The sequence below is a fragment of the Eutrigla gurnardus genome, assembly GCF_963514095.1.
Source record: "Eutrigla gurnardus genome assembly, chromosome: 11".
Classification (NCBI taxonomy): domain Eukaryota; kingdom Metazoa; phylum Chordata; class Actinopteri; order Perciformes; family Triglidae; genus Eutrigla; species Eutrigla gurnardus.
The window spans coordinates 3974022-3990570 of NC_139925.1; the positions used below are offsets into that span (position 1 = coordinate 3974022).

At 43.3% G+C, this 16549-nt stretch overlaps 1 protein-coding gene across 1 annotated transcript in view; it reads left to right on the forward strand.

Moving 5' to 3' along the window:
* Positions 1-1459: 1459 nt before the first annotated feature.
* wdr11 (WD repeat domain 11) overlaps positions 1460-16549 on the forward strand; it is a 48213-nt gene continuing 33123 nt past the window's right edge. The window contains exons 1-10 of the mRNA XM_084021222.1: positions 1460-1639; positions 2945-3056; positions 4092-4245; positions 4390-4563; positions 4676-4877; positions 7413-7578; positions 10148-10250; positions 10791-10986; positions 12002-12102; positions 16142-16318. Coding sequence (XP_083877348.1) covers positions 1554-1639; positions 2945-3056; positions 4092-4245; positions 4390-4563; positions 4676-4877; positions 7413-7578; positions 10148-10250; positions 10791-10986; positions 12002-12102; positions 16142-16318 — 1471 coding nt within the window. The 5' untranslated portion in view covers positions 1460-1553. The remainder of the gene's footprint in view (positions 1640-2944; positions 3057-4091; positions 4246-4389; positions 4564-4675; positions 4878-7412; positions 7579-10147; positions 10251-10790; positions 10987-12001; positions 12103-16141; positions 16319-16549) is intronic.

Consider the following 16549-nt stretch of genomic DNA (forward strand, 5'->3'; position numbering starts at 1 on the left):
GCTGCTATCAACCACTTAATGGAAAACCCTTAAGTAAACTATAACAGGGAGTTGTCTGATTTATTTCTTCTTCTGCACTTTCCCGTGTTTGACTTTATTCACATTCAGTGAAAGCTTTGCCTCGATTCACCAGCACATGTCATAGTGTGCCATTATCGAGGGACAAAAGGGTATTGTTGAAAGCCTTGGATCAGTTACAGATAAATATCAAATAAATAATGGCTTATTTCTGCTGTTGTATGATGAATTATGCATGAAAAACGTTGACAGCGCCAATAAGTTTGAGTATGTGTCACATGATCATCTAATGAGCCAGGACATGTGTTGGTCCCTGGGAGTCGTGGCTGTGTATTATTCCACTTTATCAACCAGGGTACCAGCTTGTATCACTGCAGGGAGGAAGTGCCATGAATCAAAAGGCAGAAGGAGTTTGACAGCTTGAACTTCTTACAGTTATTTATGGTACTTTATATTTAATTTGTACAGCTGTGGTGGCCTAAAGCCGCTCGCTGCTCCCCCCTTGCTTGTTGTTTCCAAGCCCATCGGGTTAGGATATGATGTCACCAACATGCGGGGGGGGGGGGGGGGGGGGGGTCACTGCTCCGAGCAGCAAACGCCCTCTGATCCACATGTGGGCTCTCCCTAGTGTTTCACTCTCTTATACATAAGATCCTCAGTGTCTGCTGGCAATCACACAGCTAATGACAGCTTAATTGCTGGAACAGTTGGTAGATGTTTTTAAACATTTAACAAGCAATTATGCAATGGGAGGGGTGGGGGGTGTTCATTTATGTTCGTATAAGTTCAAAAAAGAAAAAGAAAAGACATTGTATCCCTGTATACACTTTGTGTCTGAGTCTTGCACTTGATAAATAAAAGTTATAATAAATAAATAAATAAAAAACAAGCAATTATGCAATGTCTAATGATGGGATGAACACCACTATTTGAAAAAAGAAAATGGGGTTTTGAGGTCCCAGATTTTAAGTTATCGAACTGTTCTTTTAGAATAAAATGGCTTGTACAATATTTGAAAAATAAGGAAAGTACTTATTGTTATATTATAAATTAATCAGTGACAAGCAACTTTAAGTGAACTAAATAAAAACATAAATAATAAAATAATGGTAAGAGATGAAACCATAACATTTCTCCACTCTTTCACAAGTTTGTATTCACAAAAATGTTTTTTTTTTGTTTTGTTGTTGTTTTCTCAATTAAAAACATTTTACAGTTTTAGACAATTTATTCATTTAAATACGGTTTTGGTTCTGCCCTGATGGTTCCGCCCTCAATGAAAAACATTTTACATTTTTAGACAAGTTATTAATTTAAATAACGTCTCGGTTCCGCGCTGATGAACGTGAGGATGACCGCGGCGGAACAAAAGTTGCGTCGGGAGGAATTTGGTTCCCACACGGCGTTCCATTTAGGAACACACTTTTACTTCCTGTTAGAAATCTGAAAACAGAAGGCGAGCCGCCGAAGCTAAACGTCTGTAGCGGCTTTTTGCTCAACAAATGTGAATGTAGCGGGAACACTGCTCAGCCAGGATGATTCCGTACACCGTCAACATCAAACTCGCGGCCCGGACGTTGACTGGCACTCTCAACTTACAGAATAAAACCGCCGTAGATTGGTGAGTAGCGCTACCGCCGCCGTTAGCATCGTTAGCCGCTCTCCTTTTTTAAATCAAGACTCGAGACTGATGACGACATCAGCTTTTAACGAACTCTGTGTGTCAGTGTAATGCTCCTTTACATTACTGTTTTTCTGATAATGTATTTTTTCATCAACAAAGCAAGAGAAACGCTAACATCCGGGTATCTTGTGACGTGAAGTGATGTGACAGTTTGCTGGGCCCGTTTGTTTAACCTTTAACAGAAATCCAGCAGGGAGCGTGACAGCAGCGTGACTTCATTTATTACGTCACCCAGTTTGTATTATTCCGTATCCTGTACTGTGTTAATCATTTATGATGAATTAATCATATTATTATTTCATCTCACACATGCATGTGAATAATAAGGTAGTTCTCTCTGTTTTTCTTTCCTACTTTGGTTTAAAGTCACACCCTTCTTCCAGCTGTGAGCTTCATCAATAGAAAGTCTGTGTGCATGAAACAACCTGCTTTAGTTGATCTAGCTGTGATTTCTCTGCAGATGTTGCAGCCACATGTGCATGCAGATGTTTGAAAGACGAAGGTGCATCTAGACGTGGAATAGACTGATGTTGGCTCGTAAAGTAAAATGTTTTGGAGCTCGCTTTACGTGGTTTTCGTGCACAACTCTTTCTCTTTGTGGAGAGAATTTGCGCTCCTGATCTCCGGATGGAGATTTAAGGGTCATGTCTGACGAGCTGTAAAATTCTTCTCGGGTCACAAAACTGTTAAAATGCTCGCAATTAGTGATGTGCAACACCAGTTATTTCCTCTCTGATGAGATGCCAAGTAAAACCCACATAGATGTTTATGTATTGTATTTTTGTTACAAAGCAATTTCCCTGTGGGGGATGAGTCGTTTTTCTTATTCTGATCCTGTATTCAGAGAAGGGAAATAAAAAATATCTTTAACCACGTAAGGAAAAAAAAGGGTGTTTTTTTGTAGTCGATGTAGCAATCAGTCTTTGTTCCAGTAAAGAGCAAATTACTCAGTTGAGATATTGATATTTAAATATGAAATCCATCCTGGAATAGGAAACAAATAGATCGTAAATATTGATATTTTGGGATTGATCCGCAGAGGCTGGAGTTTTTTTTTTATTTCGACTCGGGTCTGTGTGCTTACGTCTTTATGTGTTCTATGATTAAGCTGACTGCAAGACAGATTTCCCCTTCAGGCACAGGGAAGGCTGAAATCTCTTTTTATTCTGTAGTGGAAAGAACTTTCTGCTCCCACTCCTCATCATTCACTTCCCTCTTTATCTGTAACTCCCCCCCCTGCAGGGGCTGGCAGGGGCTGATCGCTCAGGGATGTCACTCCAGCATCCTCATCATCGACCCCAAGACGTCTCAGACCATCCAGGTGTTGGAGAGGCACAAAGCCAACGTGGTCAAGGTGAGTTACCCGTCTTACATCCGATCTGTTTACATCTATCTTCACGGTGGGGCTGCGACCGACCATTGTTTCCATTTTGGATTCATTTGTTGGTTATTTTCCAAATTCAAAATGTCAAAAACCTGCTAATGCTTTATTTATTAATTCACTAATAGTGCAGCTCTGCTCCAAAGTAGACTTTGAGATCTGTCAATAAGTTAAGTCGTATATGAAAACAGATTTGACATTATTGTGGATATTTGGACTGATGGAAAAGAACACGTTGGATGAAGATATTATGTTTTCAGACACTTGTTTCTGTTGCTATTTGAGTTTTTACCCATATATTTTCCATCGCTCACTATTAGTATTAGCATTGTGTAACCTGGAGCCTCTCCGGCAGACACGTTTAGCTCTGCTTCGCTGTGTAAGCTGACACTAGCACCGCTTATAAAGGTGGCTTCTGTATTGACAGATAGTAACTATTTAGTGTGTGTGTGTGTGTGTGTGTGTGTGTGTGTGTGTGTGTGTGTGTTATATATGCGTCTGAATGTGTGATGTTTGTGTGCTTTTGTAGAAGGGGTAAATAATGGGCAATACATTTGACGCTGATTATCAGTGTCTGGGCTCAATCCAAGGCTCTCAATCTTCCCTCCGAAGCACACTTTAATCTTGTAAAGCACCGCGGCGGCGGCGGCGGCGGCCGGGGGACAATCGCTCACCAGCCTGACACACGGGAGAGCTCGCTGAATAAAAAAATAAATAAAGAAGAAAAATACGAAGTAGCCACAGTAAAACGCATGCCCATTCAGGAACAAATACAGATACAGAATCAATTATTTAAACTTGAGTCATTTGTCTGTAAGTGGAGCCGCCTGCACACGCTGCTGTGTGTTTCCTGTAGTCCTTATTAGGTCGCATCGGTTTAATACACCACAGTTAACCAGCAGCTCTTTGCACCATCAAATCCATCATCTTCTGTTTCACTGTGGCCGAAGTGGAAGTCCTGAAATGTCTCCATAGAGACCACTCTGAGTGTGGTTTTGTGTCTTGCAGGTGAAGTGGTCCAGGGAGAACTACTACCACAACCTGAGTTCCCCCTACTGTCTGCGGCTGGCTTCGGGCGACGCCTCGGGGAAGATCATCGTGTGGGATGTGGTCAGCGGCACCGCCCACTGTGAGATCCAGGAGCACTCCAAACCCATCCAGGGTGAGAGGTCTTCCTAGATCTCTGCAGGGAACTTTGTTTCCACGAAGATGCTCTCGCTGTTATTCTTCGTGTTTCCTGCCGGTGTTTCCTACACCTCCACGCTCTTAAACTCCTCTTCCGTCTCACTCTCTCTTTCTCCGCCAGACCTGGAGTGGTTGTGGAATCAGGATGCGTCTCGGGATCTCCTGTTGGCCATCCACCCTCCCAACTACATCGTTCTGTGGAACGGAGACACGGGCACCAAGCTGTGGAAGAAGAGCTACGCCGAAAACATCCTCTCCTTTTCCTTTGATCCCTTTGACTCCTCCAACATGGCATGTAGGTGAACATCATACCGTCCTACTTTTCTATTCTTTATTCTCTTTTATTGAGCTTTTATGGGAAAATATAGAAGGGAAAATATCTTTATAGTGTTTTTTTTTCTTGGCAGTGCTGACCAGTGAAGGAATAGTCTTCATCACAGACTTTTCCCACTCCAAACCACCGGGCAGCGCTGGCAAGAAGGTCTACATCGCTAGCCCCCATGCAAGCCCCGCCCACACTAAGCCCGCCCCCACCGCCGCCCCGGTCCCAACCGGCGCCAAGAAGGCCCTCAACAAGGTCAAAGTGCTCATCACCAACGAAAAGCCCACGTCAGTTGCAATTTTTTAAAATCTGCTCAAAGTTTCTATCCCAAAGATATGAACTCAACAAGTTGAGTCAGCCCGTCTGGATTTTTTTAGTTTGATTGTGTTTTTTTCGTGCCTGAGCTCATTTGTTTGTTGTCGACTGTCAACCATCAAGATTGCAGATCAGTCGGGTTGAAGGGGTTAAAAAGGGGGGTTTAAACTGTCGTATCAATTAAGCGTAAGCTCTGGTAAATCTGTTTGACAGATTTATTACGCCTCCACGTCTTTTTAAATAGTAGGAGTAATGACTAACCTCATTCTTTTTTTGCCATTAGGTGACAAACTTGTGAAAATGCTGTGAGACATTAGTTTAAAAAAAAAAAAAAAAAAAAGGCGAGGCGGATCAGGGACCAAAGGCTCCTTTGATGTTCTGGCAGCTTCCTGCCTGAGCGGTTGTGAGTGTAGAACAGAACTTTTATTTATAGCAGCAGCGCCCCGGCCTCGTCCGTCCACCGACTCATCCGGCTCTGATAACAAACTGCATTCATCTCACTTGTCTTTATTCCCTCCGTCATTCTGTCGCCGTGTCCGTTTCAGACCTTCTTCCCTCACCTCTGTCGTGCTGTGTTATTGCTCTGGAAAGTATTCCATCAGTCTGGCTGTTGCTTTGGGTGTTTATCATGTTGAGTGTTACAGTATCGCTCTCTTCCATCTGCCTGTGCTTGATGGATGAGGGGCGTCGCTTCCCCAACAAATCCATATGTCATGTTGGCTACCTGCTGGTTGATACGCAAACACACGTGGACACACGTGTACATTTAAAATCAATAATCCGATGATGATGGTGATTTAAGTATAATAAAATAGTATAATATCATCCTTTCTGCTCACTATAACAGTAGAGTAATTAAAAGAGTGGTGAAGAAGAACTGTGTCAAAGCTAACGGAGCTAACCACTAAATCAATTCCTATTTCTAATAAATGAAGTGGTATCGGATCGGTGCCTGGACTCTAGTACTCACCGATGCCAGCATTTTCGGCAGTATCGGTTGTTCCGAATCGGAACAACTCTAATTATCGGGATAATATCGTGATTCGTGAATTGTAATAATGTCGGGATAAAAGCCGGGATATTTTTCCATATGGTCCCATGCTTAGTCCCCGCTGCCGTTTCCAGCTGCTGATGGTCTCCTCAGCTGTACAATGTGATGATGCAAACAGGCTCGTAGTGCAGGTCCTCCATCTGGCCTCCACCAAGTTCATTCTGTATCATCTCCACATCACACGTTCAGGCTGAAGTCGCTCCACCACGTATAAACACTGGAGTTGAATTGAATGTCCTCTGGGTCTTTTTGTGTTGATTCAACAAGATTAAACAGTGGAGAGATCTGGGAGATCTTCTGAAACCACACACACACACGCACACACATAAACACCTTGCACAACCCACACTTTGTTTGTGTTTGCATGTGGCAATGTATGATAATCCTGCTGCAACCTTCATGGCTTATTCACAGCACAGAGAGAGAGTCTGGGATGTGAGGAGCGTGTGATGTTTTTGGTAATTGTACAGCTGAATATTTCTGTGAGGCGTTCGGGGGAACGGGACGTTTTCTTCTTTCTGTTTTTCCTCTTTCTCTCTGAAGCTGTGTCGCTTTTTCTTTTTTAAAACAGAAGTTTAAAGCACAGAAGTCTCTTTCTGTGCTTCGTTCTGATGTTCACACACTTCTTCTTCGCCCGACTTCAATAAACTGGTGACATCGGTGGTGGTGTAGCTCGGAGACTCCTGAAGGTTCCACTGTTGGGGCTGTTTTCTTTATATGTTTCCCCTGAGCTGATAATAATCTCTATAGTGTTATGAAGTTTGTCTCTTTTAAAAATCTGATCTTGGAGGTGACTTGGAGGAATGAAGCTGTAGGGATGAGTTATGGCCTTGGACCTGCTCATAAAGTCTGTGAGATATAAGCCCCCCTCCCTTCCCTCTCGATGGAGCTGTAGTATTTGTGTCTTCGTTGTCGTCGTGTGGAGGGGATTGAATCTGGCTGCTGACGAGGATGATTGTGTTTGCAATTAATCTTTATTGTTTAACGTTTTGAAGACCTGCAAAATAATAATCAAATCGATTCATCCGATACCGGCTTAATTCATCAGCCTCCCGTCATTAGTTCACCTTCGAGTTCTCCCTCGTCTGCCTGAGACTCAAAGGCCACAACATAATAACAAAATAATTCAGCCTTCTTCTATATGGGAAGACATGAATAAAGATAAGAGTTGATCCAAGGAATGAGTTTTTTTTTATTAAGCTTGTTTCAAGACTTCCTCATCCATCATCACATTGGTGTATTTGCATATTTCACGAGAGTGTGTTGAGTCTCATTATAAGTTTGAGTCTGAATAATCCGGTTATCCAGACCTTCATTCTGTCTTTATGCGCCCCCTCCAAACACGTGTTGTGTGCAGTATGTTGAGTTTAAAACGAGTGCATTAATGTATCACGCTTCCCCTTCGCTAGTTAAAATAACCTCCGACCCTGAAATGACTTTCCTCTCTGCTGCGCAGCGCCGAGGCGGTGACGCTGAACGACTGCCTGCAGCTGTCCTACCTGCCGTCCAAGAGGAACCACATGCTGCTGCTTTATCCCAGAGAGATTCTGGTCCTGGACCTGGAGCTCAGCCAGACGGTGGGCGTGGTGGCCATCGAGCGCTCCGGCGTGCCCTTCCTTCAGGTGAGGCACAGTCAAAGTGTGTGGAGGTCGCAAACTTTTTCTGTTGGCTGGAAAGACGGTGGCTAATTTATCCAAGCTGATCTCTGGGTCCTTCTTTCTTGGTTGGAATATTTTCCTGCTGTGTGTTTGGAAGTTCCACTCTGTAACACCTTGGAAAAATGTATAATAATAATAATAATGCATTATTTAAGGGCGCCTTTCTGATCACTCAAGGCCATCTTACAGTTTAAAACGGCTAAATGCAGTTAAAACAAACAAACAATGAAAAAATAATGGATCAAATTAAATTAAACAAAAAAATATTTAGAATATAAATAAACAAATACATATACAATATATAAATAAATAAATATTTATTATGATTTATTTAAATACTTGTGTATTTTAATTATTTATTTTAGTATTATAATAATGTATTATTTATTTATTTATTTATATACTTATGTTTTATTTATTATCATTATTTTTGTTATTTATTTTTGTATTATAATAATGTATTATTTATTTATATACTTATGTTTTATTTATTATCATTATTTATTATCATTATTTTTGTTATTTATTTTTGTATTATAATAATGTATTTATTTATTAATTTTATATACTTATGTATTATTTATCATTAGTTATTATTATTTATTTTAGTATTATAATAACGTATTATCATGTATTTATTTTACATACATAGTTTGATAACAAAGTGGAGTTAGGTGGGATAGGCCGGTCTAAACAGGTGTGCTTTGAGGGAGCTTTGCACCCACGGGTGACGTCTTAGTCGGTTTGGTTTGAGATAAACAACAGGACGGCTGTACCGCCGACATCGCCGTCTCCTCCTCCCCTCAAATAAACCCGGCACACAATTTCTCTTTTATTGCAATACTCCAAAGACTTTACCAAAACCTGTCTTTTTTTCTTTTTTATGGATGACTCTTCAGGCGAGTCAATTTCCCCCGCCGTGAATGATAAAGCGCTCTGCTTTCCCTTCCTCCCCTCTCGGTGCTCAACCTCATCAAGGTCTGAGGACTTGCAGTCCTTTAGCTGCAGCGAAGAACGTCACATGCTGTCTGATTCCCGATTGTCACGTTCGGCATCCCCCCCCCAACACATCCTGTGTGACCTTTAGGTGCCAATTCCTTTCTTCTGGTGTCGGGGTTTCTAATTGGAAGTAGATGAATGCTGCGGGGGGTAACGGATAGAGGATTTGTCACGGCTGCAGAGCCGGTAAATGCTCTGCTTTCACTCCCAACTCTGTGAAAATCACCTGTGGTGGTTCTTCTCTTTGTCAACCATGATATGGCCCTTTTTTATGTATAACCTTGAACGTTGTGCCTCATGCATGGACCAGTTTACCGCTCCTCAGTTTATCACAACAGACAGTTGACATTTTTCTATGCGAGAGGAAGTTCTGTTCTATATTTATTTTATCGCGCCTCCATAAATCATACTTATTTTCGGCCCTGTCAGTGATCCCGGTTTAATGAATGTATCCACGGTTAAGCAGCACAAAGCCTTTTGTAGTCAAAGAGTCTGTCCCGGAGTCACAGAGCAGGAGTGGAGGGGTATTACTCAGCCTCCTCGGCCTCCGCCTCCCTTTCTCTTTAAGTGTTATAAAGTGCTTGCCATGCAGCCAATTTGCATGAGTGATGACACGGCTTCTGCAACAAAAAAAAAAAAAGTCCAGGCCGGAGTCTGGAAGCTCCGAGAGCCAAGACGGCCACGTTATAGACACATCTACGCCGAGCACGCTGTCAGATCTGGCGTCCACAAGTGGCCTCATTAATCAGCTCGCACAGTCTGCAGCCCAAAACCTGATGCGGTCCACGTGGCGAGGTCCGGCTTTAAACACGATGCTCACATGATGAATGGGAGGAAAACTCCATATTTAACACATAATATATTCCTGTTTGAAATTCACCAGCCACTCAAAACGGAAGCCTCCTGCTTGTTTCACTCTATCTAGAGCTAAAACGCTTCATCAGTTACTGAATTGACGGAAAATAATTTTAAGGTTAATTGATTTTAAAACTTTTCCAGCTAAATCGCCAGACTTTCCTCGCTTTGCAGCGTCTCCAACTGGAGCATTTCTTATTTTCTTATCGGGAGTCGGATCTCTTTGTCTTTTTATTATAGCGGTCATAGAGGAAGTCAACACGTTGCTTGACCAGACGTTTGCCGTTGCTATGACAACAAGTGAAAGCTGCCGCTAGCATCTTCACTCAACTGCAATATATACCAATAAGACAATTTGGCATGAGCATCATCACCCTAAGGAGCTTAACGAGGCGTTGTCACACGTTGTGATGGATTAATTAGATAAATAAATGCGTACATTCTAGAAGTTAAGTAACATGTTAGCATCGTAATAAAAACTCGCACATTTTTGCCTTTTTTCTCTGAATATTGCCCCCCTCTCTCGGCTAGCAATTTAACATTTTGATGAAAATTTTCTGACTTTTTTTTTAACATTGATTTAACATTTGTATTCCGATGAATCAAACAGTGATAACAATAGTAATAACAGTTCAACACTAAGTCTGCAGCCATGTTGCCTCTCTCTCTCTGTGTTCAGGTGATTCCCTGCGCTCAGCGCGACGCCTTCTACTGTCTCCACGAGAACGGCTGCATCACCCTCCGAGTGTGTCGCTCCACCGGCACCCCAGAGGAAGCAGCAGGTAACGCATACACACACACACACACACACACACACACACAGTCTCATCATCCGTTCAGCTGCGCTGCGGTCCAAGCCTGTAACCGCTCTCTCTCTGCTCCGGTGCATTAACTCCCTTACTGTCTCATTCATCTTTGGTTTCGTGTCGGCCAAAGGGAGTCCATAGATCCTGAATCTCCCTCCCTCCCTGACTTACACCTCCTCCATGCTACTCATTTCTCTCCCTATCATTTCCTTCCGAGTCATTTATTCCCTTATTTCCTCGTGTCTTCTTTTTTTATTCTCCTCTCTTTAAATCATTCATATCTCTGCTCTCTGCTCCTCTTCTTTCCTCTCAATCACACTTATCTACTTCCCCTCTTCTTTCTGCTTCTTTTGCCTTTTATTATTAACATCCTCTCAATGTCTTCTTCCATATTTTCTCCCCTTTTTCTCACATCTGTCCCCTTCGATACGTGTCCACCGATTTTGCTCTGATTCCATCATCATATTTAAATTTATCTCTCCTCCTGACCTTTTTATCTCCCATCTCCCCCCCCAGACCCCGAGCAGAACGTCTACGAGCTCATGTATGACCTGCGTTCTCAGTGCGACGCCATCAGAGTCACCAAGACCGTCCGGCCTTATCGTATGGTCATCTGCCCCGTCAACGAAAACAGCGCCGCCCTAATGGTCAGCGACGGCAGAGCCATGCTGTGGGAGCTCAAAGCTCACACCGGCAAGGCTGCCAATACGAGGTACACACACACACACACACACATATACTGTATATATACACACACACACACACATATACTGTATATACACACACACACACACACACATATACTGTATATATACACACACACACACACATATACTGTATATACACACACACACACACACACACACACATATACTGTATATACACACACACACACACACACATGCATAAAATCATTCTGCAAAGTTACGCAACAGAAACGGCAGGAAGAGGTTAAACGTTTAAATACTTTGTAAAGTGACTTTAAAGAACACAATCCTCCAGGTTAATTGTAGTCTCCTCGGTGATGGGTGCAGGTGGAGGTGGGTGGGGGGGTGCAGAGTCTATCATTGATGAGCCCTCCTCTTCCCCTTTGATGAAGCACAGCCTTCCTGCCGTCGAGGAGACGGTTTTTGATTTCCCTCTGAAGTCGGCTTCCTGTGTGAGACAGTGAGACGTTACGTCTGCCTGTCAGCAACCTAAAAAACCCCAAAATGTATTTTGGGAAAAAAACCAGAGGAATGATGAGGGATGACATGCTTTTGTTTAGTTTTTTTTTCCCTTTGTGATGATGAATGATCTTATTATAGTTGCGTTTGAAGTTCCAGACGGATGGGCGTTCTATTTCAGGACTGTTGAAGTGAAGCTGCCCTAAATCGATAATGCCTTATTGTTTAAATATTCATGTTCCTGTAAAGACAGATAGACGGACATTGAGTCCTGGTCCATTCTGTCTGTGAGGTGGTGTTGTCGTGGTGGGCCTATAGCATGTCGAGATAAAACAATAAGAGATATGAGAGTGGAATATTTCACTTGTGTTTTTTAATTACGCGGCCTCTTATCAATACGAGGAATCGCTAGACGAACGCTGCCGTTTCCCTCCGGTTCAGTCATTTATTAAAAGGCGTATCATTCATCACCCTCCATTCACTCTTTTTTTTTTAATAACGACCATCTGCCACGCTTTGAAAATGTTTTTAATTAATAATCTGTCCTCCCCTCTCTGTCAGCTCTGGTCTCTCGCCGCTCTACACCCCCGCGTCGTTCTGCGGAGCTCCGACGGGTCCGAGCCAGAAAAGGATCCAGGATCTGTCTCTCAACAGCATGATCGGTACGACTGCACCTCACTGTAGACCGCAGACAGGCTGGGGGTCAGAGGTCACCGCATACAGTGAACACCCCCCCCCCCCCCCCCCCCCCCCCCCAAGTTTTTACATGTTGGCGTGGGTTCACTCGGGGTTCTGTCAGGGTTCACTCGGGGTTCTCTTGGGGTTCTCTCTGGGTTCTCGGGGTTCTCTCTGGGTTCTCGGGGTTCTCTTGGGGTTCTCTCTGGGTTCTCGGGGTTCTCTCTGGGTTCTCTCAGGATTCTCTCTGGGTTCTCTCGGGATTCTCTCAGGATTCTCTCTGGGTTCTCTCTGGGTTCTCTCAGGATTCTCTCAGGATTCTCTCTGGGTTCTCTCTGGGTTCTCTCTGGGTTCTCTCTGGGTTCTCTCGGGATTCTCTCAGGATTCTCTCAGGATTCTCTCTGGGTTCTCTCTGGGTTCTCTCGGGATTCTCTCAGGATTCTCTCTGGGTTCTCTCAGGATTCTCTCTGGGTTCTCTCTGGGTTCTCTCGGGGTTCTCTCCAGGGTCTCTCTGGGTTCTCTCAGGATTCTCTCAGGGTTCTCTCTGGGTTCTCTCGGGATTCTCTCGGGATTCTCTCAGGGTTCTCTGCCTCCCAAAAGACACTATACCTTTAACTGTTTTTAGCTGTTTTTTTTTTATTGAAATCAAAATAAAGTACATTAGATATATTCATAATTTTCTTTTGATTTAAAATAAATAAATAATAATTACAAAAATATAAAAATGCAAAAATAATCATTTATGTTTTTAGCTGTTTTAATTTGTTTTATACTGTGTACATAGTCTATTATGTATGTATTATAGGGCTGTAACGATACACCAAACTCACGATTCGGTTTGTATCACGATTTTTGACCCACGGTTCGATACAAATTTCGATATTATTTTTTTTTTTTAAATTAAACATTTGATTTATGTAAGATGCAGATTTGGCGTGGAGGGCGTGTCTATCTGATGGTCTGTTAACTGCACAGGTCCCTCACTCAACTTACTACAGAGAAATGTCCCACAAAGCAACGTTGCAGAACCAAACTAAGGTAAAGTAGTAACTGTAACGGTCTTTGGCAACGGGGAAACAAATACCGCAGCTGTACGTGGAGAAGCGTCCTTCCTCCCGCTCGTCCTACCGACTCCTCCTCACATTTCTGCCCGATAAACAGCGTCTGTCATCGGCAAAAAAAACTTTAACTCACCGAGTGTTTATGATGAAAAAAAATCTCCGCGACGGTCAGCCCTCCGCACCGAGACTTCAGTGAACTTTAGCCTCCGTCCGTTGACAGGGAGACTCCAGGGAAACCCCTTGAAAACGCACACACATCATCATCATGACGTGTACCGGGACGGGTCTTTGCGCTGCTTTCTGTGAATTACACAGCGGTTCGTCTTTACTCCAGCGGTGCTTCGCTCCGTGTGAACGAACAACGGCGGAGAATTAGCGAACGACCGCTGCGGTGTTAATGTGGTGTTACTTACAGCTCATAGTGCTGATCTGGACCGGAAGTTGTGTCGCGATTCTGCCTTCTCGTGGCGCGAGACAGGTTCGTGGATCTGAGTGTCGCGATTTCAGCTTTGATACGTGTATCGTTACAGCCCTAATGTATTATGTATACTGTATTTTGCATCTTATCTTATCTTATCTTATGAGGATAGGTTCATTGATTACGCTCCATGTTAGCCTCAGCCTTCCACCCAAAAACCCCATTTTCAGTCTTTTTGCAGAGCTCTTCGGGTGTTCATGTTTTTCAGAATTTGTTTTTCCACTTTGAAATGGCTAACTATTGAAGGTAGATTAGTAGAAAAAAATGTAGATTTGCTTTCATTTTAATCCCAGGCTATATCAAGATCATCTGAAAATAGTTTGAGGCGGTGTATTTATTTTCTATTTACAGTATATCATTTAATCTTTCTTCCTCCTAGGATGGCTTTCATTTTTCAAAGACACTGTGTGTGTGTGTGTGGTGTGTGTGTGGTGTGTGTCTGTGTGTCTGTGTCTGTGTGTGTGTGTGTGTAGCAGGCCCTCTTATATCTTTTTATTGTCCTTCAGGTAGTTGTTTAGGCCTCGGGGCAACACATCCTTTCTGCTTTAATGTTCCTGCTGCTCTCTGCTCTGCACACTAACACCGGCCGGCACCCAGCGGTGCTCAGCTCTAAGAGTCCCGTGGGTGCTCGGCCCGTCTTCTCTTTGTCTGTCTGTTTACCGTCTCATCCTTCTTTGCTTGTGATGTATTTCCATCTTCTTCTTCTTCTTCTTCTCTCTCTCTCCTCCCTGTTGATTCAGAACAGAGCTGCTGTCAAAAGATGAACGTAGGAATAAAATAGTAATGAGAAGCAGGATTTTTTTCTTTCCTTTTAAACATTTGTCAGTTGTATTCTGTGTCAAAATGGCAGTGATCTGAGGGAGCTAGGGAGGTGGACCAGTGGTGGTTGTGCTGGCATAAGGGGAGCTGTCTCACACACACACACACACACACACACACACACACACACACACACACACACACACACACACACACACACACACACACACACGCACAGGAATATCTGTCTGACAGTTGCTGACTAAAGCTCTCTTGTTATGAGGAAATGTCCCTGGCCATCATTTTATAAAAAGCAAGCCGGTTGTTAAAATCGGAGGGCATGCGACAGATAACGGTCCAAGTCGTCATCGCCGCCGCCGCCGCCGGCAGGAAATGCCACCGAGAAACCCATATCTGCCTTTCCTGCAGAGGGCTGTTGTATGATCTCATTTCATTTTATGGCGTCCTCGAGCTGTAATGAGCACTCAATTAGAGAGCCATTACATCTCCAATGTAAAGAAGGCCGTTATGGTGCAAGACATTTTTAATTCTTTTTCCAACCGGTGCCGATGATAACTTGGAGTGCACCGGCAGATGTGTCCTCTTTGCACTGCAGCAGCCTGACTGCCCATCTAGAACATATTAAATCTCAGTTATGAACTGTCTGCTTGTGAAAAGCATTGCAATCACATCCATGCCTCAGTAAAAAAAAAAATAGCGTGGTTATGTCTGGAAATATTAAATAGGTCTGCGGGTTAGCCTTATGGTGAAAACTGGTATATTTTATATTAGATATGTGGTGAAAGTAGATCAGAAACATGGATGTTCAGTTGAATTGTCTCACACCACTAAACCCTCATTAAAACCGCCCAGCTGCCCTTAATGAAACAACAACACCGGTTGTTTTCTGCCGGCTCCGGCTGCACTCAGATCAGCTCTTACCACCAGGAGCAGCGTTGGATTAGATCGGGGAAGCCAAAGTTGGAAGTGCAATTTCACAAGAGGGCTAATGAGCTCGGTTACAAATAGTCCGGAGCCGTGGAAGTGAAGGGGGGGAGACTCCGAGCTACTAAAGATTAGGTTTGTCCCAACACTTTTTGTTGCAATGCTCAAAGTATCGCCAGCTCTCAAAAGTGTCGTTGAAACTTATTCCTAATGCTGCTCTTTTTTTTGTTGCAATTACGTGAGACAAATAAACTGTGACGCTTTTTTTAATGAGCTCTCCGTACGGATGGTTGCTCCGGAGCAGCTCTCTAAATGCTGTCCAAGCCTTCCTCCGCAAACATTTACGGATATTATACGAAACACCGTGCAGCACAGTCTATAAAGTTATGGGGGACCATTAAAGTAATGTCATATTTTCTTCACGCATAGTTATTCAGCTGCCAGACTTCAACTTAAATTGGATCTCGACTAATTTCGTGTTTTTGCCGAAATATTATATTGGATGAGGTTGAATCAACATGTAGAAGGACGTGGCTGAGGGCCAAACAACCTATTAAGGACATTCCTAATTGGAGCTTCAACCCCATGATACTTTTCTGGGATTTCTTTCATGCAGTTTAGTCGTATACACATTGAAATATCAATTTCCCATGAGGTGCAACGGAGGACATTTGATGGGCACTTGTCATGTTGCCAAGCATTCTAGCTTCACCGTGTGATACTATTATGAAACTTGCTCCGTTAATTAAGCAGCGATTGATGTTTTCTTTTTTTTATCTCCAGGTCAGACCCTGATAGCCGGAGAGGCTTCTCCTCCGTCATCCAACCAGCTGGAGGTCCAGCTGAAGTTCCTGCTGACCGGCCTGCTGTCCGGTCTGCCGCTGCCGCCGTTCGCCATCCGCATGTGTCCGCCTCTCACCACCAAGAACATCAACCACTACCTGCCCCTGCTGGCCATAGGTGTGTACAGAAAAAACTGCACTTCTGTTGTGTGTAAAAGGAGCCGGGATCCGTACTGCAGAGTATTCTTACAGTTTTAAATGTAGTTCCTGTGTTTTCACAAACATCTGTCACGTACTGTATCCGTCTGCAGTTTACAATTACAATTGATCAAGGATGGTGAGGAAGCTCTTTGGCTTTTTCCGACTCACATCCTGCAGTCGGTATTATTTTATCGTAGAGACATTCCGC